The sequence below is a fragment of the Clinocottus analis genome, unplaced genomic scaffold (assembly GCF_023055335.1).
Source record: "Clinocottus analis isolate CAN_PGR_092001 unplaced genomic scaffold, fCliAna1.0.p SCAF_5, whole genome shotgun sequence".
NCBI lineage: Eukaryota > Metazoa > Chordata > Actinopteri > Perciformes > Cottidae > Clinocottus > Clinocottus analis.
The window spans coordinates 18,110,769-18,137,750 of NW_027176207.1; the positions used below are offsets into that span (position 1 = coordinate 18,110,769).

Consider the following 26,982-nt stretch of genomic DNA (forward strand, 5'->3'; position numbering starts at 1 on the left):
AACCTCACTAGAGGAAAAGTCATGAGGATTCATACTCTGGGAAACCAAGGCAGTCATTTATCTCCCTGCTTGCCGTCTGGTGAACCTTGAACTCATTATCTTTATTTTTCTGCTGCTGTTGTCTCAGATTATCCGCTGCACAAGCTAACGGCAAAACAATAGCTTGACCCCCATCGGCCGCGTTGACCTTGTCTGCTCTCGTCAATCATTTGCGGCTTTTTTTTTGTGACTCGTGTGTTTGACCGTGGAGGGAAAGCGTCGACGGGGGAAGGGAGGAAAGTTGAGCCGCGCAGACTGGAGGTATCCGATTGTTTGACGTCAGCTGTGAACATGGATTTTTACTAAAACTCCATGCAAAACAATAGATGTTCCTCAATATCTGTCATGTACTGGAATATGTTGTGTACTTGTATATATCAATGAGTTTTAGATTCATTTTGCTGAAAAAGGAACAGCTGACGAAGATCTGCCATTGAACTTTTACCAAAATAAAATTACACATTTGCTGTTTTGCTCTGGTGCCGGACCCTCAGGAAGCACTTTAAAGAATGTGGACGGCAGGCAGTGAATATTACTGCAGTAAAATTATCTAATATTTTGTATGATATCTCAAGTTAACCAGCAGATTGTGGTCTATAGCAAAGTACACATGTTTGTAGCAGCTAGCTAGCAAAAAACATTCAGTGTTGGATGTAGCTTGATTGAGCATGATGATTGAGTTTATATTTATATAGTTAATAATATATATTTTAGAAATCTATTACCATTGTTAACTTTCCCCATTTGTTAACCTGCTAGCTAGCTAGCTTAACACAGGCGACATTTCACGCAGTAATGAAATTTAATGGACTATATCTGCTTTTATGGTGAAAGGTTTGTTTCTATCTGCATATGAAAAATACAGACTTGGCAGACAAACGGATGAATTCCCCCAGATGAATTCCCGTTAATTACTATGGAAAGTTTCTCCCTTCAATATTTTGCAACCCTTGAAACATTATAATGTAAGGTTAACATTATTATGGTGTGAATACCTTCTACATTATTCACGTTTTAGCATGTCATTTCAGCCGCCAAAACAATAAAAACTCAGTGACATCTCAGCGGAAAACAGCTTCCTGTTCCACCAGTTGTTGAACTCTGCCCCACAAAAAGTGAAGTCAGGCTCAGATTGTTATCTGTGTTTGCGTTGACATGCCCAGTCAGCAGACTGTGCATGTTATCTATCGGTGTTATCGTCTGGATCCATCCATGCTGTTTGAGTACACACTGTAAACACATAGGTTGAGTACATAACTATGTTTATTGACATGTCTTCTCTCCACATATGTCCAGTTTTCCCCCTATCTGGTCTTCCATGCAAAATAGATTTGAATCCTAATGCGATAACAAGATTACAATTTTTTTTTTTTTTTTAAAGCTACACTTCATTACAGACTGACGTCAAATCTCACTCCTAAAACATTGTTGGACTCACATTGACAGTAAAAAAAAAAGAAGAACTAGAGATTTAAAAAAAATTCCAGGCATTCTTCTTCCTCATTAAACCCCGGCACGTCCCATACCCACAATGCAACTCGACCGCCGACAGCTCACTCAGAGATTCGGGTGTGTGACGCTAGTCGCAGCCGATGTTAGCATCGAGCCTCTAGCGTGGCAGCAGAGGTGAACTCACTTCCTTCTGACTCATCGCTAAACGATATTTTTCCTTTTCAAACTTAGTCTTCAGGCCCAACTGACGCTGACTCAAGTGACATCACTTAAGGACATTTATCAGCCTTCACACAGCTCCCTCTGGAGACACTAAAGACTTTATACTGTGTTAGTTTTTTTACCCATATACTCAGTCTGAGTGACCCAGATGAACATTTTCCGTTTAAGAAACTGCAGCCGACACATTAATAACGTTTAAAAGAGAATAACAAAACTTAAAGACATGCATAAATTCCAACCCGACAGTTCCATCTACACAACACATAAAAACAAAAATGACAATGTACACACAACAATCCACTGAACTCTTGGTCACTGTGAAAACAACAATACTGCAGAATTACAGTACATCAAAAGGAATAAAACTTCACATTTATTACAAACGTGTGCGTCAGAAGCAAAACACACGCGCAGCATTAAAGATTAGATTTGAGCTAATTCCAGTTTATGTGCACAGGTATATTTGACTCAAATACAGCGCTTTAACTTCTGCATTTATACATTCAAGGATGTGTGTTTCACTGCACACTAGTTCACGCCTGAAGCCAAGTTTCACAATTCCACAAATCTGAACCGAAGTTTTGAAAAAGAAATTGCAAATGCACGCTTGTTTCCATTCACTATGCGATTATTAGTTGGTTCATCGAGAAAACGCAATACGCGCAAATTCTCCAATTTGGAAATCCACGACAGAATTTTTCAGTTGGCCATCGAGCTCATCTTTACAAGAACAATGATGGTCTTCAGAAATTTGTTTCAATCCGGCATGTTTAACATTTTTTTATGCTGCCGGGAAAACGCAGTCAGCTGATCAACGGTGCCAGTTAAATGTTCGCTACCTGAGAATTCAGCGCATCAACTTTTCATTGAAAACTACAACAGCCACCTTATGCAACACAGCTTTTCTAATGCGATAATTCCAAAATATGCATTCAGTATGTGAATAACTTTGGGGAAAAACAGGATTCGGAGTCCGAGTCCAACGGTCAATGATTTAGGCAAAGAATTTATTAAAATAGATCTTTAGCTTCTAATTCTTCCTTTTGAACATTCACCTTGTATGACTCCTGGTTGTCTAGATAGTAGTAGGAAGTGTCGTCTGAAGAAATTTGATGCCTATTCAGCGGATATTTGAGAAATGTAACTGTAGTTTTGTGTAGTTTTTGTTGGGATTTAACGTACAACCAAAGAGGAATCGCTTTCAAATGGAGAAGCTTAAAATACTTTCTCGTGGAATAGAAGAAGAAACTTTCTCTCACAGCCTGTCGCGAATTTTGACACGAAAAATAACACAGGTTTTTCAAAAATGTCAGGGAAGGTCCCTTTAAATACCCTCGTGAAATCTACTTAAATATCAGAAAAGCTCACTTGCGATTACCTCCTAAACACCCAGTCGGTTAAACGACCGAGCTGGTGAAGTATTAGTCCCCGGGGCTCCAACCTGGCAGCCCTGGATATTACCTTCTCCGGTCACACACAAAAAGGTTTTCAGTAAACAGCAAACTAGACAAACTCTTCAAATGGATCTACAAACGCGACATATTCCTGTTTATATACAGTGTGATCTACATGCTTAAATAAACCCGTCACAGTTTGACATTCAGACGAGTCCAAAACCTGAATCATCGGTAGGTGGGGGACTTCGTCATTCTGTCCTCCTCGCTCTGCACCTCCTCTTCTCCGGTGAGTAAGGCGAGTCGGAGGAAAGCAGTACGACTTTAACGACTCTGAAACAAACTGTGGTTGGAAAAGGGGCGAGGAGGAAGACGAGGAGGGCTTTGCGCTCCGTCTTGGCATCTTCTTCAGTGATTTCTCTGCCACAGTTCCCGCAGCTTTTAGCATCCTCCTCTTCCTCCTCCTCCTCCTCTGCCTCAAATACGCCAGAGATTTAACAATGAGGAGGGAGAGGAGGAGGGAGATTGCTTTTTAGCCACCGCTTTGTTTCCATCCCTCCATATCCTACTTTTCTTCTCTAGTAGTGGGGGGTGTTTTAGGGGAGGAGATGAGATCAGACGAGCTGGAGCAGGAGGTCCTGGAAGGTGTCCAGGCCTCGGCAGGAGTTCCTCAGGGTCTCATCAGAGCCCAGCTGGGCGGCCAAGAGGAACAGCTTCCTGTCCTCGGTCACGGAGCCCAGAGACAAGGCTTCATGCAGCTCCGACACGCTCACAGCGTTGGGCTTATCCTGTGACGAGGGAGAAAGCAGTTAATTAAACTCTGTATGACAACTATTGGTCTTTTTTTTTCTAAGGACGAAAAACTATTTACAATGTACTGTACATATATACATATTTCATAATATTAAAAAAATGTTGTGGTTTGTTCATGTAGTCTATTCATTATAATGTTATCAGTTGTCGCTGTATGCATTTTAATGTACAACTAATTAAATGTCCTTTATGAATGAAATGGCCTTGGAATTATGTATCAGCCAATAAACATCTATGGTACGACGGATATGAGTCTTGTTAATGGAAAGTCTCTGTTCACCATGGCTTTTTGTGTAAAAATGTATGGACCCCACATATGTTCATAGAACGGCAGTAAAATGACCATAACATTATCTATTGAAGCTTGTACAGTCCCAACTGTAAGATCGGTATGTTCCCAGTTCAGTTCATTTTCATCCAAACACGTTAGTAACAAAAAAGGTAATCTGTTTCCCAACAGTGGTTTTGCTCCATTTTGGTGAAAATTACATGGATTAAATTGGTGATGCTTATGGCTAGTGTTTGCTAACATATGACTCAATACACAGCTCTTTGCATAGTTTGTTTGCGTTTGCCGCTCAAGACTAATGTAAACTTATCTGGGAGACAAATGCCCGACAAAGCTATGTATTTGACATATCTTGGCAAATTAATTTTTTTGTGTTAACCCAAACTTGTGTTAACCCAAACCCGAAAAAATTTCTCCTTGGAGATTAATAAAGTACTTTTCATTTCATTTCATTCAAACTATGATCAAATACGTAGCTTTCTTTTGTTGCTAGCGAGGTTAGCTACTTTCTGGTGACAAATGAAAAGAGTTAACAGTCCTATCAACAAACAAACTATACATTTTGCCACAGTTTGGTAAAAATACAGTACAACTGGGTTATAATTGGAATCAGTTGTGAATTCCAGCAGATGCCAGTTGTCCTGGAGGAGGCAAGCTACGACTTTAAGAGCCTTTCAAGCCAACATAAGTGTTACATACTTGTATGTTTTCTTGATTGTAACTTGGTTTTACCGTTTCATTTTATCCGAAAGAAAGAAAAAAAACAGTTGCAGTACAAACTGGACATAACCAACAATAGTATTCCACCTCAAAAGCTGATTTGACTTCGCAAGCTTGAATAAAATCCCCATTAAACTTACATACTTCAAAAATTACCATTACTAATGACTAGATGCCACATTTTCAAATGTTGGTTACCCACATTATGATTAAAGTTTGTTCGTGAAGACGGTGAATTTAACGCCGCCCTCCTACGCAAACCATTCCGCCCCGGCTGGAGTCTCGAGATGTACCGCCTCGTTTCTTTGCCACATCTTCTCCAGCACACAGGTTCTGCTGGAAACATCCTTTGTGCCGTTTCAAACAGAGCGAGTGCCGAGGCAGAGAACAAAGCAGTGTGGTGGGTGAGAGCCAGTATCGCTGTCAAAGAGAAATCCTCCTCCTGAGGACATTGTTTCTTTTATTTCACCTGTGTCGTGTGCACAACGTGTCAAAGGCAGGTCTTGTTCGTACAAGACCTGTTCATATATATATATATATATATATATATATATATATATATATATATATATATATATATATATATATATATATATTATACAAGTGAATTAAATACGCGTTATTAATCATATATTATATAAAATAACAGTGCATTAAACAGTCATCGCTCATGTAGCGGCCAGGAGCTTAATACCACATGAATAACAGGTTTAAACCGCAGCAAAGTCAGCTGGTTAACATAGTCATAATAAATAGTGTATTGTTATAACTTTAGATGATTTAAACATATTAACAACAAGGCTCCACTGTCTGACTGTCCTCTTTCAATCTTCTGTATGTTTGCCCATATGTCAAATTGACAATAAAACTGACTTTTAATATATATATATATATATATATATATATATATATATATATATATATATATATATATATATATGTATATATAAATATATATATATATATATATTTATAAGCACCATATCAATAAAGTCTAATAAAGTAGAAAGTATTGTACTTACGTCTCACTGTTATCAGGTCTTGGAAAGCAGTGAGCTTTCGTAACTGCAGTAAGCTTTCGTGGCTGTATAATAATCATTTTGACTGAAGTTATGGACCAGGTACTCTAGCTCGTCTAACCCACTTGTTGTGAGAAAAAAAAAACCCGACCAGGTTAATTTTAACCAAGCAGAGTTTTTAGTCATATCCTGACCAGATACACTAAAACCTGACCTCCAAAGAGTCACGGGGAACAGTTTAAGTCTAACAACTCAAATGTTGACAGAAGCCCCTTGACAAAATATGCACAGGCTAAAAGCTCCATCATGTCATTCAATAAACAAACTCACAAAGGATCTTGCATTTAAACCAGATATGCTAACCGCTAAGCTAGCGGGAGCGAGCTAACGCTAACCAAGCAGTAATCCAGCTCCACAACTAGCGCTAACCGCTAAACTAGCTTAGCGCTACACGGAATCTCAGTTCTCTTTGCGCTTTGCTACTCGAATATAAACAAACCGACAAAACTGGTCCTAAAAAAACCCTAATCAGCACTGCAGTGGCAGCTGTGGTTGGAAGAAATGTGTGTGGTCCATCTCATTAATCTCTGTACATTACTGACTCAAGTTACTTGTTTATGAATATGTTATGATAATTATTCATACAACCATATTTACAATGGCCTAACTTAATTGGTCATCAATATTACCCACAATTCCATGGGGCACCTGCCTCAGCGATATTAAAGACAATAACTTTTAAAATATATCGTTTTGAAATGTGAAAATAGTCTCTGTGAAGTTACCCTGAGCTGTCGAATATATTAAACATGTTTGTACTTTTTAAGGGAGCAAAAGAAAAAAAAAAACAGAAGGGAAACAATTTTTCTGAACCATGACTGTGAATGTTTTTGCAATTAGTGCTATAAATAGCACATGCACATATTGTATATTTGTAGTGATGACTAGCATCACTACCGTCCCATCTCATATGGCTCATGCTATGCCAGGTTGAGACATTCTCCCGTGGTTGAGATTCGTCTCCCTGAGATTGCTCCTTGGGGGACGTATAGGAAACTTCCTCCCACAGGTCAAGTGGATGTAGCTGTGCATAGGAACCTAGGTATGGTATTGAACCTAGGTAGGTATTGAACACATAATATTATGAAATATGTAATACATTATATATTAAAAAAATATATAATATATATTTATGTCATAAAAAAGTATATATGTATATATATATATATATATATATATATATATATATATATATATTATGTATAAAAAAATATTATAGAAAAAAATACTATAATATATTTGATATAATAAATACATGTATATATACATATACAATATATATATATAAATATTATATAAAATGTATTATAGTATTTTATATATATATATATATATATATATATATATATATATATATACCTAAAAAAAGCATGTATGTGTGGATATATATATATACACACACACACACACACACACACACACACACACACACACACTCTGTATATATGACCTAACAATTAGTTATTATCTCGATATTTTCGCTTTTACTGCGAGCTGTGTTCTCCTGAGGGGATAAAAGCTGCAGCACTCTGACAGTAGATATGACAAATATTCCTGCTTCCCTCGGAGGGTCATGTATAATTCCACAATCAGGGAGAAGAAATGTGAGCTGAGGAGGAAATGTAGTAATGTTTATTTCACGAGCCTGACGATCCGGATCATCACTGCTGGGTGATTGAGGAGGGAACGTGTACTCGCTCCGAAAAGCAGCCCTTTTTTTGAGCACTTTAGTTATTATTTTTGACCTCATGTGACACTATTTCTTTGTACTCCCGTCTCACTTTGGGCTTGTTTGAATGGCGCTAACAGTGCAAACAACAGAGCAGAGGTAGCGCTAGCTGCATTAGCCTCAGGGGGAACCGGAAGGTTTGCTTCAACCACAATGCCGTCGGCTGGGATGTCGTTATCAGGTCGCCACGTGAGCTATATATGTCAGCCTGTGGGGTTAAGTTACAGACAGACTTAAACTACAACAATACACATCCGTAAAGGTTATGCTAACAATTTTGACTTGAAGTTCATCCATTATTTATATCTGCTAATAGTTTATCTTTTTAAAGTTTTAGAAAATTAACACCACATACAGATCCATTTTAATAAAAGCAAAAAGCGCAACAACGACAAGGTTTGGAAAATGGTTAGCCGGGATGTAAGTTACGTTACCTGCTTATTTCCCAGGACAACCACGGGCAGCTGGGGCTGCACCCTGAGCAGGCGGTGCAGTTCGGCCTTCGCCAACGGGAGGCGGCTCCTGTCAGAGGAGTCCACCACGTACACCAGAACGTGAGTCTTCCTCAGGTAGTCCGACCAGTACCGCCGCAGGTCTTCCCCTCCACCGACTGCAGCAGAGAAAAACACAAACGTCATGCATCATAAAATGTTGTTGACTTTCTGCTTTGAAAAGAAACTTTCCCCTGCAAGAATCAGCTCAAGAAATAAACCGCCTCACATGGATGACTGATTGCCTTGCTCATGGGCATTTCAATGCCGCAGATGTGTTCTATGTCCTTTGAGTAAAGAAGAAGTTTGAATCATTAAATGGGTCGATCGATAGATAGAATTACATAAGCAAGCGGCTGGAGGTCTTCCGTTAATGAAATTGGCCACATATTCGTTTCAGATGTGCACCGGACCGAATTAAATCACTAATCTAGGGATTCACTGAGGGATGAAATATGCGAAGACGGCACTTATTATTTATATCCACGTTTCCATACTGGAGAAATTGACTGGATTAATTTTTCCCTGTCTTGTTGCCTCGGACATGACATGTCACAGAGCCTTTTAGGCAGAATTTAACAGCGCTGCTCTTTTTTCACCCCTTTTTTAATGGTTTATTATATTTATTTAGTAGATTTTATTCTGTTTTTTTTTTACATTCTGAGAACTGCCCTTTCTTTTTTCTTTTTTTTGTAGTTTACTTTGCACAAAAAAATCTTCATCTTGTAACAATTATTCTCTCATTTATTTCTTTTTTTTTAATGTGGAAAATTGTGTCAGTATTGATTTGACTTGTCACCAAATGCTGAGCATCATCTGTGTCGCCATGTTTCAAACATGGAAGTAAAGTAAGAACTCAAGTCAAAGCTTATCACGTTTATCCTGTTGTACTGTTCAGCTGGGTTATACTGGGAAGAGGCTCTGAGATTCTTGGAAAGAGGCCAATCTTGTGTTGAGCGATAAGAGATTGAGACACGTGTGAGCTCAGGTTACATCAGCGTGTGAACAGATAAGTGTTCATCCTCACATGGATGGCTTTTTCATAATGGCATAGAAATTGTTACTTGAAGGCAGGTGGCCAATCAGTTTTTTCAAATGCTATAAACACGTGACAACTTGCTTGTAGATTGTTGACACAAACACTTCTCTGGTGGTTGAATGAGTCACTTCATTGACTGATTGGTTGTGATTTGATAACGCGGCACGATAAGGTCCAGTCACTGTTTCCACCACACACAGCCACGGGAACTTCACAAACACACACACACTTTGTGAGAACACGTCGTTCCCAGCTTCAGTGCTGGGGTGAAACTTTCATAGTAAGTGAAGGCTTTCATTTGCAACACTTCCCACAATACTGCTGTGCGTGGAGAACCGACGCGCTGCTATAATGAGCACCGGCCTCCGAATCCCTACTCGCACACCGGCGGGTTTTTTTCGCCGCCTTCGAATTTCAGCGCTGCACAGCTCAGCGAGAATTCATTAGTGACGGACTTAATGGGGAATGTTGCTAGGAAACTGGGCAGCGGCGTACCTTTTGCTGATGTGATGTGGCAGCAATAAATACCTGTTTACCTGATACGATACAGAGGGTGGACCTGAAGCTCAGCGGCGTGAGCAGCTTGCATTTTAACATGCAGAGGGAGCTCAGTGGGATGCCGCTCCACGGGGCACCCTACTATACACACACACACACACACACACACACACACCCACGTGAGCACACACAGCCGAGGCTGAGTCATACGGGTGTGAGTGATGCGGATGTTTATACAAATATCGAAATTAAGCCGCAGTTCTAATCTCGAGGGGCAAAAACAATGTTTTTAATGGAGATTCGAAAAACACAAGTTGTTTTTTACTCACATGATTTGCAGCCAAAGTTCAACTGTATTTGACTTTGACCCCAAAATACGCTGAATCCCAAGAAGACCAACATGTGTTATGGTGCCGTGTCAAAGTCTGCTTCCCTGTTGATTTGTGTCTTCCCCCCAAATCCCTTATGTAACCTTGAAGAAAAGACTTTTTTTGTCTGGCAACAGTTTGCGTCAAATCTTGAAATCCATAATATCTAAAGACAAAAGTTGTATAAGTGTGGCTTGTCGAAACTGATCTTTTCCTTCCAACAACAACAACAACAAAAAAAGGGAATTCTGAATATTTAATAATCTTAATGTCATAATATCTGTATATTTTATCATGGAATAATAGCCTCCGTTTAAACACATCCGTGCTGTGAACTTGTGATCTTGAGATGGAGAGATGAAAGCCAACTAGCACAAAGTGTCCTGACACTTGAGTGTCTTATTAAATAGGGAAGCTAAGAATATAGGCACCGACTTTTGTTCCCTTCAGCACAAACTGAAATGCCAGCTGCTGAAAGCCTGAAACTACTTCCCAAACTGATCTGATGATCTTTCTCTTTCTCGTCTGGTATTCACCCAGCCCCTGTGCACTGCACTGCTCCCGATGCCTGTAAGCGTGCAATAAGCTGTCAACGTGCCGCTGCGTCAACGTCAAGCGAGACAAAGACTCCAACATTGAACCGCGCCGGGCCAGTGAAGCACTCGGAGTGAGTGGGCGGTGACATGTGTTCCTTCTGACTTTCAGAAGATGAGAAAGGATTTTTTTTTTTTTTTATATGGGCGCCCACCGACCCCCGTGTTCAGATCATGAATAAATCAGCCGCTGAGCGTGACACATTCCTACGAATACATCCACAGAAACTCCCTCTGAGGCCGACTGTCTCGCACTGAGACGGTCTTGAATGAAGAGCGAAGTGGTTTATTTTCTTTTTAGTGCAGCGGCGTTGCTTTCAGAGGAACGCTCATTAGCAGGATTTATGAGTTTGTGTGTGGATACAATCTAACTGAACTCACCCGCTTGTTTTTTTTTTTCTTAGACCTGTGTGATTTTTATCTCCTCTGCATTTCATTGCATGCATATATGCAGTACATATCCACCATGCATTAATAATTCAGCATATTTGCACCCATTGCAATACTGCATTACTGTTTGAAAAATCACACAGTTTGACTTATAGACAGTGTATGTCATTGTTCCTTGCTGTATTTCCTACATGCATTGAGCTTATTTCTTTACTCTTGTTACGCTTTGGTGTCCTTGTTTTTAGCTGCATTTTAATGCATTGCTGCCTGTACAAAGAGAGAGAGAGAAGGAAAAAACAGTAACCTGTGTATTCATACCAATCAAGCTTATTCTGATTTGAACTAAATGCAATGCTGTGTGGCAACAAGGCCCACAGTTCCAGTGTCTCAGGTTTTCTGTAAGATGTTGAACTTTCACACTTCTTCCAATAGAAACCATGGTAACTGAACAAATAAGGACGATATAGCGAGTGTCAGAGAGCCGCTGTGTTGGCAATGATGTATGTGGCGAGCTTCCAGGGAGAAGATTGGTGGCCAACAACTGAACTCTGGATCAGACGGATCAGTTCATTGCCCGTCCCGGATTTCAGATGATACTTACCACCACTTAGTTACCCATCAACCCTTAAAGCTGCTATAATCCACCTTTTGTTGATTACAATAAGGACAATGCGAAAGGGGATGCTCAGGTTAATGAACTCACAGAGAATTATCACCCGAATCTGCAGCTCCCCTCGGCTTTACGGAGCTTTAGAGGGATTTCCAGCTCATCGTTTATCTGTGAATGTGTCTGGGCCACAACTTCACAGATCCGGTTCACCCTCAAAACTCTAACATCTGCCCACTCTTCTGCACTCACTCCCTTCTGTATTCCCCTCATCAGCTCTATCAGTCTCACCTGCCCACTCTGCTGCACTCAGCTGATCAGCTCCTTCTTCTTTTACAGTTTATTGGCAGCTAATCAGCTCCTTCGTTGCACCTGTTAGTCACGCCCATCTCGTCAGCTCTATCACTCTCACCTGCTCTCCTGCAGCTACTCCCTCTAGTATACAAACCCCAGCTTCACTCACACTCACTGCCAGGTCCGTTCTCCGCATTTATGCCAGACCCTCCAGCAATTACCCGTCCGATTGCTCTCCCGTTACCGACTCTACATGTTTAGACTTCCCCGCCATATCCTTCTGTCCCCGACCACGAGAACTGCCTCAGCTTCCTTTTGTTCCTGTTGGATTTTCCCCCCGTAAGCAAATCCTGGACCGTTTGTGTTTTGTAAAAATCTGCCTGAAATAAAGCTTGTCGAATCAATTCTTGCATCCTGTCATACTGCATCCCTTCAAATGGTTTATTTAATAAGTGGTTAGTGCACATCAATGAAAAACATTTCTGTTAAATGTGCCGGAGTTAAGCCAAGAGGCTATTTTCCATCTGTGTCCCGAGAGGCAGATGTTAAACTAAAACAAACCTAAAAACAGAATTAAGATTAAATATACGAAGATTATAAAATGTTGACGCTTTTACGATGCGTGCACAACACTCAATCACAGCTAAGAAACAATAAAAGACATGCAGGTCGATGAATGGTCGACCTGGGTCCTTAAGAACCCCTTTATAGTTTTTGGAGAAAAGGCTGTAAAAACCCACTGCACTACCTGCTCAGCAGCAAACGGCAGAAAGACACAGAGACACGCTGGTGAACAAAGTGGAGCATTTAACAGCTAAAGAGACAGATACTACCTTCGGGGGTTGGTGGAGACCAAACACGGAGCAAAAAGAGAGAGACTATTGGAATAACAATCCTCAGGTGGACAAAAACACAACAAGGCTCCAAATGAATCATGTTGCTTTGTCACTGCTGGTTGTGGAAAAGTAAAAAAAAATGTTATTGCAGGTTTAAGTTCATGACAGAAAAGAGTGCTTCAGGCATGAGTCCAAAAACCTGGATATGAGTCGGCATTCCTGCACTTCTAGTTCCCTGTAACAAATTGGATACGCTTTTTTGAATGGGTTTTTGTTGGATGCCTGAAATTAGGTGTGTGTGTGTGGTTAACGCAACCTTAAGATATTTTTTATATAAAATACGTCAGTAACTACCCCTTGACGGCAGTGTTTTTCGAGTATTTCGAGGGATGATGAAAAAAAAAGAAGTCTTACTCTCCAGGAAGTCCAGCTGACAGGCGGGGGCGTTGAGGCTTATGAAGTTGAAGCCGCGGGTGGGCCGGCAGCGGCCCCTATTAGCTGCCGACTCCCCGGGAGTCAAACCCTGCAGCATGCTGCTCTTCCCGGCCCCGTCCAGCCCGAGGACCAGGACTTGGCGCTTGCCGCGCTCCTCCTCCTCCTGCGGGCAGAGCGCAGACATGTTCAGTAATGTAGAGTAGATGCAAGAAAAATTAAACACACATCATTTATTCAACACTGAATGGGGGGTTATTTGCTCAGTTAAGAGAAGTTGAGGATATGGAAGAATGGCTGGCTTGCCTTAGGGTTACAAATATGATTAATAGTGTAAATGCTTTGGCGTGCGCCAAACACAGCGCTATTTACACACCACAGAACAGGAAATCCACAGTTGGCTATGTGAATTGTAATACACCGAGTGATTCATGGGCCAGATCCACAATTATACCACGTTATAAAGATTATAAAACATACTGGATAGATCGTAGTTGTTTGTAGCCCTGATTGAATATTGATTGGGTAGTCTCATTGGGCTTTCTTGATCCTCCACAGCCTGAACATCTTCTTTGAGGTTGATGGTGCGTTCTTCCATCTCTGTGACCTTTCCTTCGAGATAGAACGGCAGTTTCTGGCGTCGTAAGAGAGACAGGTATTGCATCGTGCATCTTAAAGATTGGGACATTTTTCACCTTTTGGCAAAGGGAATTTTGATAGGACCTGAAATCTTTGGAGCTTGGACTGGTCCATGATGTCGCTCATGCTACCGACCAGATCCCCTTAGGTGATTTAAGTCCATATATTTGCCGTTCATCATCCTCATCGCGACACAGCTGAGCTGTGTCAGCACTGTCAGATAGGTGTTTGGGGTCTCGGTCATTAGTGGCAGGAGGCGTTGCGTTAGCATCTCCGTCCAGGGCATGCTGTGGTCCCTTTATTTCCCCCTGAAGAAGGACAGACCCTGACTCTACTGTCTTGACACTTTGAGCATCTTTGCTGCAACCATGAAAAGGGTCTTAGGCCTTTCATCCCCCATGTGGACCTGTACATAATCCTTGAAATTCCACCAGTATTTCTTGGTTCCCTTGTAGTCCTAGAACTTGACAACGAGGAAGAAGTTTAGTTTCTCAACAAAAATCCATGCCACTAGACACTGGTACGGGTCTTTGCCTGTTTGGATCACCATCGTGCGAGCTCTCGCGAAGGTCTTTCGGAGGTATGTTCTTAAGCAAATCTTGAATTTGGAACTCACGATGACCCACCTCCCATTTGCCACAGTCAAGTACAGAGTGGTTCATCATTATGTATCAAACTGAATGCATTAAACCGTTGGGGACTCGACCGTCGGCGTGCAAAAGACACTTAAGAATGTTCAGGAATACGAATCGTTGTCCGCGAAAACCCCTTGAGGTGAAAGTCGTGATATGAAGAGCAGCATCGTGGGAAACCCTTCTTTGTTTCTGCATCTGTGGGTCCGATGAGAGCGACCGTGCAGAGAGATGTTCTTTGAGACGACCGTTTCTGTACAAAGACAAGTGGCTGACAAAACCTCCGCACAGGCTTTGCACCTGAGACTTCACGATCCCTCTGAGATCCTGCACACGTCAGTCATCCCCCTTCTAAAAGTCACGCAAGGTTAGTCGTTATTCATACCGCGTGCCGATGTACGGCAGGGGAGGATTATTAGCAATTCAGATCAGGCCCTTTTGGAGCTGGGATGCATCACTTTTAGCTTTCTTGTATTTAGACATCACACTTTGCTTCACGCTGTCGATTGACGATCAAGCCTTAAAGAGGAGTTGAGGCCATTTTCAAATCCTTAGATACAGCTCTGTGTGATTTCTTGACACATGCGTCAATAGAACAACGATGCTCTAATTATATCAGACGAAAGAATCCGTGATGTTTCGCCGTCGGATTTTAATTCCATCGGACATGTTTGTGGCCAGCGTTGCTGGGTAAACACAACATCAGATAAGCGTGGCCGCTTTGACGGATCTGGAGCTTGCCTCCGTGTTTTTCTCGCTCATGCGGCCCGCTGGGAGATCAAACCCGAAACCTTGACAGCGTTGAGCTGCTCTGCAGCTGCTAACGCTTCTCTTTTCTCTTTTCTTTTTGCAGCAGCACTCTCAGCATGGAATTTGTGCAAAGTGGTGAATTTGTGCACATTTGCTCTGCATCGCTCCATTCTTATGATTGTATTGCACAGCAGACGTTCATCCAAAGCGTTCGGTTAAAACTATTTAAAAAATGTATGGCTCTTGGACATCTCTTTGGTTAATAAAATGGATCTCTGACATTTCAATTCAAGCTAGCGTGCTGGCCATTTATCTCATGCTTCCTTTGTCAGTTCAAACACTTCACACTCTTTCTTTTCGATTTTTCTAACCCCGCTTCAGATGCTCCATGCGGGATGAAAAAGATAAAGTCCCAGCTCATCTGCAGATCTACACCGCCGGATCTGACGGGGATTTAACGTCTTGCTCAAGGACACTCCAGCGAATCAGACTCTTTGTAACACATTGGCTTCATCACAAGTAAAGCACTGCTCGCCTGCAGCACTGAATGGAAAACGTGGCACTGCGTTTTGAGGAGAGCGGTGATGGAAACAGATCCTTGTTAAAGGATGCCATTTTCTCTGACTCGTCTGTTTCTTTTTTCCTCGCACACTGAACACCTCTCAAACACCACTCAGATAAAGCTTTAACTTCTTGCATTCAGCGGTCGGCTTTTAAGCAGCAAGAGCGACAGCGGTGGCCAAACGCGGAGCCTTTTTAATTTGAAACCAAGTACTGTGGTCTAACGTACAATAAATGTGCTTATTTTCTTACTTCCAGAGTGAAATGAGACGATTGATGCAAATCTTGCGTCTTAGCTTAGCATACAACCTGGACGCAAGTGAACACAGCTGGCCTGATGAAAGGTCGAGTGTATGTGGCTGTGTCTATTTATGAAAAGGCAGATTGCAACCAAATTAAACTTCTCCCATGTGGCATAGCGTGTAGGAGAACTCTCGAGTTTGGTTTCTTATTTGAAGGTGTTTCTACACTGAAGAAACACTTGCCCTTTAAAAAATAAATGAATAAATATGTGTTAATTAGTAAGCTTTTGTGGTGGTGTTGGCTGTATGTTGCTTTTGAAAGTCACAGCGACGTCATCGGGGTTATCTCGGCTTGGACTGTAAATTCGTAACAGAAGACCGGCGTTGTGATCGGGGAGTGTGAAGTTTAAAAGGCAACCAGGCAGCGAGGATCTGACGAGAAGGCTCCGTCCGGTTGCATTCTGGGGAGTGTAGTTCCTGTGTTTTTGGAGCTTGACCCACAGCAGGCACTACAAGTCAGGATAACTCCACTGTTGCTGATTTGATTTGATCAATCTGCATCCATTTTAATTGACGTCAAATCTAAATTTTTCCAAGAATCTGCGGCAAGAAGAAAAAAAAAACTGACTCTGGCGCCGAGGGCAAACGTCCTGACAGTGAGCTTCTGGGCCCGCGGCTGCCCGCGCAGTTTGCCCAGCAGCTCAGTCTGTTCCTGCTCTTTTGGTCGCTTAGTTTCTTTTTCGCCGCCTACATAAATGAGCCTGTGCCTTGCTCTCCCACCTGCTGAAAACTCCCCAAGGTCAAAAAAAAAAAAGAAAAAGAAAGCGCCACTGCCAGTCAACTCCCTTGCTCTCCGAAGCCGAAGAACGTGATTACAATGCTTCTTGGTACAATGTGACTCCTGGGATGAAAACATTTACGCCGCCCCACACACACACACCTCTCCCCTCTGCAGCGAGCTGCTGGCAGACACTGACAACATTATCCTCTAAATACAGACGGAGCCAGATAAAGCGGGCTAAGCTTATTACAGGCCGCAGCTGATTGAATGGGAAACAAGATTGTAGACACGCAAACGAATCGCATTAAAAAAAAAAAAATCCAGGCTGCAGCTGAGGAGTCCTTCATTAAGACCTCGACTGTGTCTGCCATAACACACATCCGGGTTACATTTTAAAGACTTGGGAAGCCGTTGCATGTTTCCCACCTTCGTCACCTGTTTGTCCAACATCATCAACCTGCCCTCATCATCGTCATCCTCTTTAAAGGCTGCTGCCGCCTCGTCTTTTAGTCACCATCTCCACCTCGCCGTCATCGCTGTCATTGTGTTTTTTTTTTCGGCGTCGGCGTCTTCATCAGTGTGATCGTGCCCATCGCCGCCGAGTTCACTTTTCCACATTTCTGTATAAATATTGTCATTGTACCGACTGGATCTTCGTCAGCTGCGGCTCACTCCTTAACGTCAACCTCTTCATCATCATCCATTCTCATCTTCCTCTCCTTTTTTGTTGTTGTTTCGCCTCCATGAAAGACATCATCTTCATCGTCAATATCATCTCTTATTGTTTAACGTATGGGAAGCGTCATCGCCGTCATCCTCCTCCTCATCATCACGGCCGGCATCCAAACCTCCTTCCTCGTCACCACCACTTCAAACAAACGTTGTGTGAGTCTTCTTCATCGTCATTATTCCCCCACTTATTTACATATTTTTGACATTTACTATTGTCATCATTATTGCCTTCACATCATCAAAGCCATCATCTTTCGCATACCACCATCGGCACATCAGTTGTTCATGAGCAGCATCATTCTTCCTCTTCTTCTTCACCGTTCACTCTTCACCACTTGCACTGCCACTTCTTCAACAAGCATCCTTCCATCCTCATCATCACCACCACCACTATCACAGTCATCAGAATTCTGCAGTGTTGTCTTCATTCATTCATTCATTCAGATGTAATATCTCTTCACCACCTTCACGTCCAAGTTAAATAGTTGCATACACACTATAATGACATAAAGCATGAACAGCATGACAGGAAACAGTCCGCGTCACCTCTTTGATCGTGCAGTATTCCGCCTGTGGAGACCATATCCGCCTCTTGTAGAAGAAGTTCAAGGCGATGAAGAGAGCGGAGCCCAGGGCAGCCACGGCGGCGGTCAGGGCGATGGAGATGTGCCGGAGGAGAACCATATGTGGAGCGCACCGATCGGCGGCTGGAGCCGGAGGAACCTGGACGCGGAGTGGTGGGGGTCGAGGGAGGAGGAGGAAGAGGAGGAAGGGGGAGTCTCTGCCTCCTGAACACCGACAGTGTTGACAACCGAGCTGCCGCTTCCTCCTTCCCCTGGATTCTGCTGCCGCTGGACGCGCCACATGTGACCGAGCTCTCTCCGCTTGTTTTGGTATTGAGACGCGCAATGAGAGAGAGAGAGAGAGAGAGAGAGAGAGAGAGAGAGAGAGAGAGAGAGAGAGAGAGAGAGAGGGGGGGGGGGGGGAGAAATGCCGCGTTCAAGGGTAGCTTGTGAACTTCGCTTGTCCTCTGGACTCTTGCGAGAAACAATGGCGCAATTAGAGAGAGACGAGTCAAGTGCTCGTTAGACTTGCTTCTTTTTAAAAAATAAATATATAAAAAAGGAGAAAACGGTTATTTAGCTTCATGTTGCACCTGGTTGGTCTTTGACTCAATTCCTTCCACACAAGTTGTGAATGTATGGACTAACTGCCCAAAAAGATTTTAAAATATTTTCATTTTACAATATTTACTTTAAAATAAGGAATTGTAATGATTTCACCAGCTTCTCCATGTTCACCCTAAATCTCAGGTAAACACCTGGATGTCCCAGCAGGATTTATGATGTCACAACTCCCTTAAGCCAATCATGGTCCAGTATTCAACTTACATAAGTGTGACGTGAGACTTGAAACACATACAATAAACTTTTCTTGGAAGTAGGAGACACCTTGTGTCCAGCAGCTGAACTTTAGTGAACACTATTTGCAATCTCTCTCTCTCTCTCTCTCTCTCTCTCTCTCTCTCTCTCTCTCTCTCTCTCTCTCTCTCTCTCTCTCTCTCTCTCGGGCTCTTTCTCTCTCTCTCTCTCGCTCACACATACACTGAACTATGCATGTTTGTATGTATGTGTATATGTGTGTATATATGTGTATATATATGTATTAAATCCTATTTTTTTTATTATTATAACACCAAATGTAACATCGTGTGGCGGTGAAGGGGGTGGTCCTGGCTCCTACTAATTGATTTCCGTAAAAACAAAGGCTTATGTTAATCCTAAAAAACACAGAAGTTTATTTTCTTCAAATCACATTAATATATATCTATATCTATATCTATATATATATATATATATATATATATATATATATATACAAACAAACATATTTTTCCTCTTACCACTAAAATTATAATTTGTTTTGCTATTCAAAGATGAGCAAGGCAAACATCAAGGAAAACAACACTGGAGGGTTGCCATGAAGTTAAGAGCAGATGCCCCTTTTCCTTTCCTTCTCTTCTTCTTATTTTTTGAATGCGTGTGGGTTGTGTGTCTTTGTTAAGTTAGTCATAAGTGCTTGTGATTTAAAAATATAAAATTCAAAAAACGTAACATAATAGGTCCTCGAGCCATGTTGCATGAAGAAGGTCGTACACGCAATTAGAGAAGTTTATATCACGGCGTATTTGGGTCATTGTCGCTTTAAACAAAAACAAATTACGCTGCTGGGAAAGGGAGGAAATAGTTCAAGAAAAAACGTGGATACTGTCTGAGGAAAAAAACTCACAAATGCTCAAGAGAAAACCTCACAGAGATTTAAAGTTACACATTCACAAGAAAGAAATCTGAAGAATTTTTTTTTGTTTTTTTGTTGCCAGATTGGCTGAACCTCATCACACCACAGACACACTGCTAAACACTGCGGTAACATACGCTGCGCAGTAGAGAACATGAAATAAAACAATATATGCATCTTTCAGGACATCTGTCTCCTTCAGAGACCATCTTCACCATAAGAGCACTGCTTTACGGACAATGAAATTCAGATGGTGAATAAATTTAAGACTATTTCTTGCAAATTAATGATTTTATCATCCCATAAAATATTCTCCTTCGGACATTTTGCATGCACTTTTAGGACGGCCCCTTACTTCATCTCACCTTCACTTTTATTTGTTTACACTTACATTACATCATAAGTCATGGAGTCAACAAGCTGCTCATGTGTCTGCTCTGTACAGACAATAGTTGCAGTTAAGAAGATCCATTCTGCAGTTCAATGTGTTAACCTCTAGAGAGCGCTGTGGACTTGAAAGTTTGTTAATACAGAACCTTGTGTAGGCCAGCAGGACTAAAAAACACTGTATATATGAAAATAAATAAGTATATACAAATCAGATTAGAAAGCAGAAAGCAGTCCAACTGTATACAACTATCACAACCACAATGAAACAAAAATACAATGAACAAACAGAGTAATCCATACAAATGTATAATACAAATAATTAAAGATGAGATATAAGTAAACAAAATGAGGACACAACTGCGATAAACTTAACTAAACATGTTACTAAAGATGAACACTGATTTCACTTTACACAAAGTAAACCATATAGTATATAGTCAATGATGTCGTAATACATGAGCCATATTGAATAGATATTGATTCCCACTTCGTGAAGATAACTCATCTTTATCGATTTTGTTGATATCACCCACAATATAGTCAAAGAGCCCAATTGTGTAACGTTGTGTATTCAATCTGAAAAAAAAATGTGACCGGAAACATCGTCTGCTTCATTTGTCAATAGACGTTTTATTTTGAAATGATAACCGGAAGCGACAGCGAAAGTTACGTGACGTGACTTGACAGCGCGGTCGACCGGCTGAAGTCACCGGGACTGGGGAAAGACTTTTACCGCCGCAGACGCCGCCGCCGCCGCAGACACCACCACCGCTTCTCCTCCCGTCCGGCTTCAAGCGAATCATTCAACAAAATCACACAGAAGTTTCTCGTAGGATTCACCGGATATTTGTATTTGTTTCACTGCTGCGGGTCTCGGTTGTGACTTTCTTCTTTCTCCGCGGCGTTCAACACTGTTCGTTCCCCCCGCGGCTGGCGGTTAGCATCGGTTACTGCTGCTAAACATGGTGGCCTGTCGGCGAGAAGAAGAGCCCAGTCCAGTTTAGGGGATTTTAGAGGATTTTTTTTAAGCCACTTGGACGGCTCTCATTGTGAATATCCGCCGCGTTGGACACAGTACTCTCCTTTTTAAAAATTATATATATTTTTCCTTCTGAAAGGTTTATGGACGTGAAGCTGCTTTTCTGTTTACGTTGAGACACGAGCAGCAGCAGCGGCAGCAGCAAGTGGACCAGCGCCGTTCGTGCTCTGTGGAGCGTGGATCATTTTAGTTAGTTAACTTTAAAGTAAAATAATAATAATAAAAAAACTTGTTTCCAGGCAGTTTAAAATAGTTTTGCACTCCATTTAAAAAAAAAAAGAAAAAAAAAAGTTACAACCCAACGTGCGCTCGTAAACTGTGAAAAACAAGTCGCATAGCAACCCAGTTTTGTTTCCGGGACCGTTGTGTTTATATTGATGACTTGACACTCGCATAGAAATGACTTGATGCACAAGTGCAGCCCGCTGGAACTATCTTATCTCCTCAATTTCTTTTTTCTTTTTTTTAACAGTTCCCGCATTGAGGTTTGATTCCTTGTTAATCTGTGGATTATTATGGATTATTATTATTACTATTATGACCTAATCCAAACCGCATCAGACCGGGGATTTTGGGAGTAGCTGCCCATACTGTGAATGCTGCTGCTGGTGGTGGTGAAGAAGATGATGACAGAGAAAAGCGATGGTTTCCCTTCGTTATGATTTTGAGTAGAGAGGAGTTAATTACATGGAGACTCGCCTGACATGCCAAGGAAGGAGTTGCCACTACCTGAGGGTTGGGAGGAAGCCAGGGACTTTGATGGCAAAGTCTACTACGTTGACCACGTTAAACAGTGCACCAGCTGGATCGACCCCAGAGACAGGTAGGAGCTCGTGCGTGTGTGAGTGTGATCAGGCATGTTGTGTAGCAGGGCACTATTGGAAAAAGATGGATGACCTTTGACCTTCTGCAGATGCTGGTCAGTAACCACACGTGTTTCCCTCTGCAAATACAGAGAGTATGCAGGTCCAGGTGACAGTTCACGTGAATGCACATCAACAATACAATGATGAATAACGTGTTTATTATTATTAATATTAATATTAATAATATAAATCATAGCCTTAACAGATTGCAAATGTATAATTTGTGGAATGATTTAAAGATATTTGGTACATTTGAACTGTTGATTATTCAAACCCAACAAAAATGGATGGACTTTTTTTTCCCTGCTCAGGGAGTTGTTGCACCTGTGGTCCTTTGTTGCAATTAGCAGCAGGTCCATGTGTATTTAAATGAGCACTGTACACAAGGACAACGAGGAATCAATCACCGAATTAATGTTTAAAAAATTTGCAGGACATCATTCCTTCCAGGCTGTTCTTAAACCTTCTGCTTCATATCTTAAAATAATGCAAATAGGTGGTTTGTCATGTTTACTGAAGAAACTATTTCCCCTTCAACCTATAACTTTAATCATCAGACTCTCCGCGGCAGATTTACAGACAATTACTCGTTGGAGGCCAAACCTCACATCAGAGCAGCCAGAAACCAGAGAGCGCTCAGATTTTTCTTTGCTTAAAAACTACTCGGAAACAATTATTCCAAGAATAGTTCTGCATAGTCACCCTAAGTAGGCAGAAGAATACGCGTTTACCCTCTGCACAACTTAACACCCTCGACCCCCCCCCAGACTGTTTGGCAGATGAAGATGCTGAGTCAGACCACTTTTTTTTATTCATTTTTTTTAAACCGGACACACGTGTTTAGCTCGTTTATCCCTGAAACTAGCACGACGGTCTCTAAGCTCTGATGACCTGTCGCATCCCGGGGGCAAGCTGTGTGGGACAACAATGTCACCAAAATATTGTGATGTATTTTTTTCTGTTTTTTTTTTGGTAGGTCATCTCTCTCGAGTTATTTCATTTATTGAATTAACGCGTCTTTGTGCTGCTGTAACATTCCCCGTGAAGTCTAATCTTTATCTACATCACGCCTTCATCTACGGGCGCTTTCTCTCGTGTTATTAGTGTTATTCTTCTCAAGGAATATTGTCACATCAGCCTCTTTTTTCAAGGTGCAGTCTCTCAATCACACGTCATCTTCAGGACACCTTTATGCGGGTGTGCATGAGAACAAGTGATGATGGAGAAAAGAATCAAAATGTAAAATCCTCTGCATGATGTGAAGAAGAGCTGCGAAGATTAGTAGTTTAAGTACATTTTGTAACAAAAAAACGCCAATTATTTAATGGTTCAAACTTTTCAATTGAGAGAAGGCTTAAAGTGCGAGTGATGAGCAGCACAATGCCGGTGAGAAAAGGGAATCTTAATGAGAACCTCGAGCAGCAAATTTTCCCTGCACACATTATGTCTGTTTTTCAGAACTACCTTTCCTGGTTTGAATTAAATTCAACCTTGAAGCTAGTCGACATCCTCCGCGTGTGTGAATCCAACGCATTACGAGCATCTTGAGGGGGGATGATAAACAAGGTGTTCCTTCTCACGGTGTGCGCCGTTCACAAGCGATGTCTCATTAGCCCTGAAATGGGAGACGGGGAATAAACCGTTGGAATCATTAGAGACGGAACATGTGAGAATTTGCTGGGAAAAACTCCCACGAGACCGTACCCTTAAGAAATAGCCTGGAGTTGAGCTATTTTTGAATGTAGTTACGCTCTGCATGGTTAGATTTATGCTTTACCCCTTGATTTGTGCATGCTTTTTATTTTTTAATTTAGAGTATTTGTACATTTTCTACATGTTCCATCTTTCTCTCTGCTTTCAGACAACTTGGGGGTGGAGATAACAATCTCACCCCAAGGTCCGTCTTGTAGCTTTTCCTGGGTTATGTGACAGGATTTACACTATTTCACAATTTTCACTTTTTAAGGGGCATTTTTGATTTTTTTTTTTTTGGAAGTGTGCAATAGTGTTTACATTGAGTGGTTGATTCAGAAAACTCCCGTTAGACATCTGTTACAATGCTACAGTCATCAAAATCTGTGTTTTTCTTAACAGGTTATGAGCAAACGCTTTGTTACAAAGTGAGATTTTTATTTTTTTAATGAATAACTCACTCATATAGTTGCTTTTAGCACTGAATACGTGATATATTATGACAAAAATGTATACATGACGGTGGCAATGAGGTAAAGATTCCTCTGAAATGTTCCAAACGTTTCCGGTCTGGACAGATGGCATCGGTCAGGGTTATGTTCTTCTCCGCTGTGTTTCTCCCAGGATGCACCCCACTCCACTTACATTCCTGCGATCAGAAATCAGGTCTGGAGGTGTGGGTTACCTTTTTTCCTCATCCCTCTTGAAGAAATCCATCGGTGTAATAGGCTTAGAGTGCTAAGCATGCGGCTCTACATGCCACAGTCCCGCTTGTACAAAAACACAGTGTATAGGGGAGGGCGGATTTTCATGGCGGAGGGTGGGTGGGGGGGGTTTCATCTTCACCAGTTCCTTTAAGACCCCTCGGACTTTGACACCAAATCCCTTTAATGGCTTATGTCTGGAATTCTGGAAGCTTAAGGTTTTTTTTTCTTCTTCTTTCTGTGTGGCGGTTTGGTGTGAGAGAACACACGGATTCTTTACTTATTGCATTAGGTCAACTCTGTCTCTGTATTTTACCCACGTTTTGTGTGTTTTGTTCATGCTGTTATCAAGAGGGGCGATGAACCAACTGTACAATGAGCTGCGGCTCCTCAGTCATCAACCCATCGATAGGAACGCACAAATCCCAGCTGTTGTTCTCAAACAATGTTCCTCTTACCTTCACATGGCTGATAACTGCGTTTTCCTTATGTGTCAAAATAATATGTCTATAGCCGCTAAAAGTGCTCTGCCATGTCCTTCTCTGACTTGAACATCAATTTAAAAAGAATTGCCACCGCTCTGATGTCGTAAGGTTTAGGTTCAGTAACTTCAGTTAACCTTTTAATGTTTTTGTGTTTTTTTCCAGCGAAAAAGAACTTTAAAGTAATGAGATGAGGGTGTTGATGTTGAAAGAAGTTCATTTGTGCCACCCTGCTTCTGCACTGTCCTGGATAAAACGTACAAAGCTTTATTTAGTGTTGACCAAAAATAATTGTCGTCATACTTTTGCCATAATTGAGCAGCCGTAGACTGCGTTGAGGTTGTGTGATATATGCCGATGTGACACATAATTGTGAAATTTAAAAAACTTTGAGAAAGTAGCTGAAGCCAGCAAACATTGGGAAACCTACTTTTTTATTCGAAGACTTAGAAAGATGTGAACCTACCCGAGAATAATTTGATTATCAAGCTTTTTCTTCAAATCCGACTAAAACTCAGTTTTTAGTCTTTTTCTCGGTTTCTCAATTGAAGAAGACTTCCTTTTACTTTTTAGAACGACAACAAGCGAAGTGAATAAAAGACGCTCGTGCAACTGGATAAAAGCGTTTTAGTATGTTGGGCCACGTCCCAACATTGTGTTGTACCCGCTCATTCATTGGCGGCGTCGATTCATTTTGACTCACAGACACATTCGTCATGTCGTTGCAGTCTAAAGCGGTGGCAGAATCTCTCTTTTTTTTTTTTTTTTCTGAGTGAAACTCTTCTGGTTGCCTTACTCTCGGACACTTAGAGGCAGCGGGAAAGAGCAGGAACCCCCAAACAAAGTCCTGAAGAAGAAGAAGAGAAGAAAAAAAACGCCCACACATTCCTGAAACCCGACGTGAAGGACCGAGCGGCGCGCAAACTCGCCAAGCAAAGGCCCGATTCATCTGAAATCCTTTTCAGCGCATGCCAAGGTGCTCGGAGTCAAAGTGCAGCCTTGCAAACTGTTAACCGGGACCTCGAGCAGTCGCCGGCGTAGTGTAGTGTTTCTTTAATGCATAACTGGCCGTGTCATAACTGATGATTTGTTCGAGGCAGACGGCGGTGAGACGGACCTGAAGGCGTTCCCACCAAACCGACCCGGTGCAGTCAGACGTTGATGCTTCTCTCCATCACAAAAGCCAGTTTTTCTTTTTTTTTTACTACAGTGTGTTCTTTTGTTCTTGTGGGAGAAAATAGAATCTACTTCTTCATCTATTCTTGTTTTTAGGGCAGCCCATTCATCCCCTTAGCATAAGTGCTGACACTTCATTTATAGATGAGTCAATAAACTGGATTCTCTCTTTTTATTGCCATTTTTTCAACTCCCACTCTTTTTTGGAATTTATTTTTATATATCTTGTGTTTGTTTTTTTTGCAGTTGCCCATCACTTCACACAACCTTAGATTTAAAAACTATTGCTAGAAATAGTCCTTAAAAATTCCCAGTTCATCCACTCAGTATTGATTGAAAAGATACATTGACCAAAATTCAACTTCAATATTTGCTGACATGGTAAAAGAAAAAAAAAAGCTTAGGTTTTTTTGGTTACAGCTTCTCTGAAGTGAGGATTTGTAGCTTTTAATGTATTTTATATACCATCTTCAACTGACTTTTATGTTTCGCAATCGTGTAACTACAAACTAGAAGTTGATTCATAAAAAACAAAACAATTCATAGACGCCAGGACGGAAAAAAACACCACATATTGTTTTTTTTGCGGTCTGTGAGTCAGCCTCTGCTTCTTCGGAAAGGAAGACTCAGAGAAGATGTCTAAGATTGCTCAAATATTTCCTGCTGCCAAACTTGTACTTCCAGGAAAACCTTTGACGACATGTCTGACCAGT

General features: G+C 41.5%; 2 protein-coding genes across 5 annotated transcripts in view; one reads left to right on the forward strand and one right to left on the reverse strand.

The window, feature by feature from the left end:
- Positions 1–1,516: 1,516 nt before the first annotated feature.
- On the reverse strand, positions 1,517–18,515 carry arl10 (ADP-ribosylation factor-like 10). Of its 4 annotated transcripts, none has more exons than XM_068601198.1 (4): positions 18,169–18,515; positions 13,268–13,451; positions 8,172–8,347; positions 1,517–3,895 (listed from the first exon to the last, which is right to left on the reverse strand). In XM_068601198.1, exons 1-4 carry the CDS (start codon positions 18,304–18,306, stop codon positions 3,722–3,724), a joined length of 672 nt encoding a protein of 223 aa, XP_068457299.1. In that variant the 5' UTR covers positions 18,307–18,515; the 3' UTR covers positions 1,517–3,721. The 4 variants fall into 4 exon arrangements, with proteins under 4 accessions (XP_068457299.1, XP_068457302.1, XP_068457301.1 ...); XM_068601201.1 differs by lacking the exon at positions 18,169–18,515 and adding an exon at positions 17,885–17,928; XM_068601200.1 differs by lacking the exon at positions 18,169–18,515 and adding an exon at positions 17,326–17,652.
- Positions 18,516–20,970: 2,455 nt separating this feature from the next.
- The window catches only part of wwc1 (WW and C2 domain containing 1), a 41,574-nt gene continuing 35,562 nt past the window's right edge, over positions 20,971–26,982 (forward strand). Inside the window, exon 1 of the mRNA XM_068599985.1 lies at positions 20,971–22,172. Within this exon, the coding sequence (XP_068456086.1) occupies positions 22,054–22,172 (119 nt within the window). The 5' untranslated portion in view covers positions 20,971–22,053. The remainder of the gene's footprint in view (positions 22,173–26,982) is intronic.

Excerpts from the sequence above, each read along its gene's own strand:
- arl10 (XM_068601198.1), bottom strand. The coding sequence starts at position 18,306 with ATGGTTCTCCTCCGGCACATCTCCATCGCCCTGACCGCCGCCGTGGCT. Across the intron at positions 13,452-18,168 it reads AATACTGCACGATCAAAGAG|GAGGAGGAGGAGCGCGGCAA; the intron begins GTGACGCGGACT and ends CTCTGCCCGCAG. Across the intron at positions 3,896-8,171 it reads TTGTCCTGGGAAATAAGCAG|GATAAGCCCAACGCTGTGAG; the intron begins GTAACGTAACTT and ends CCCTCGTCACAG.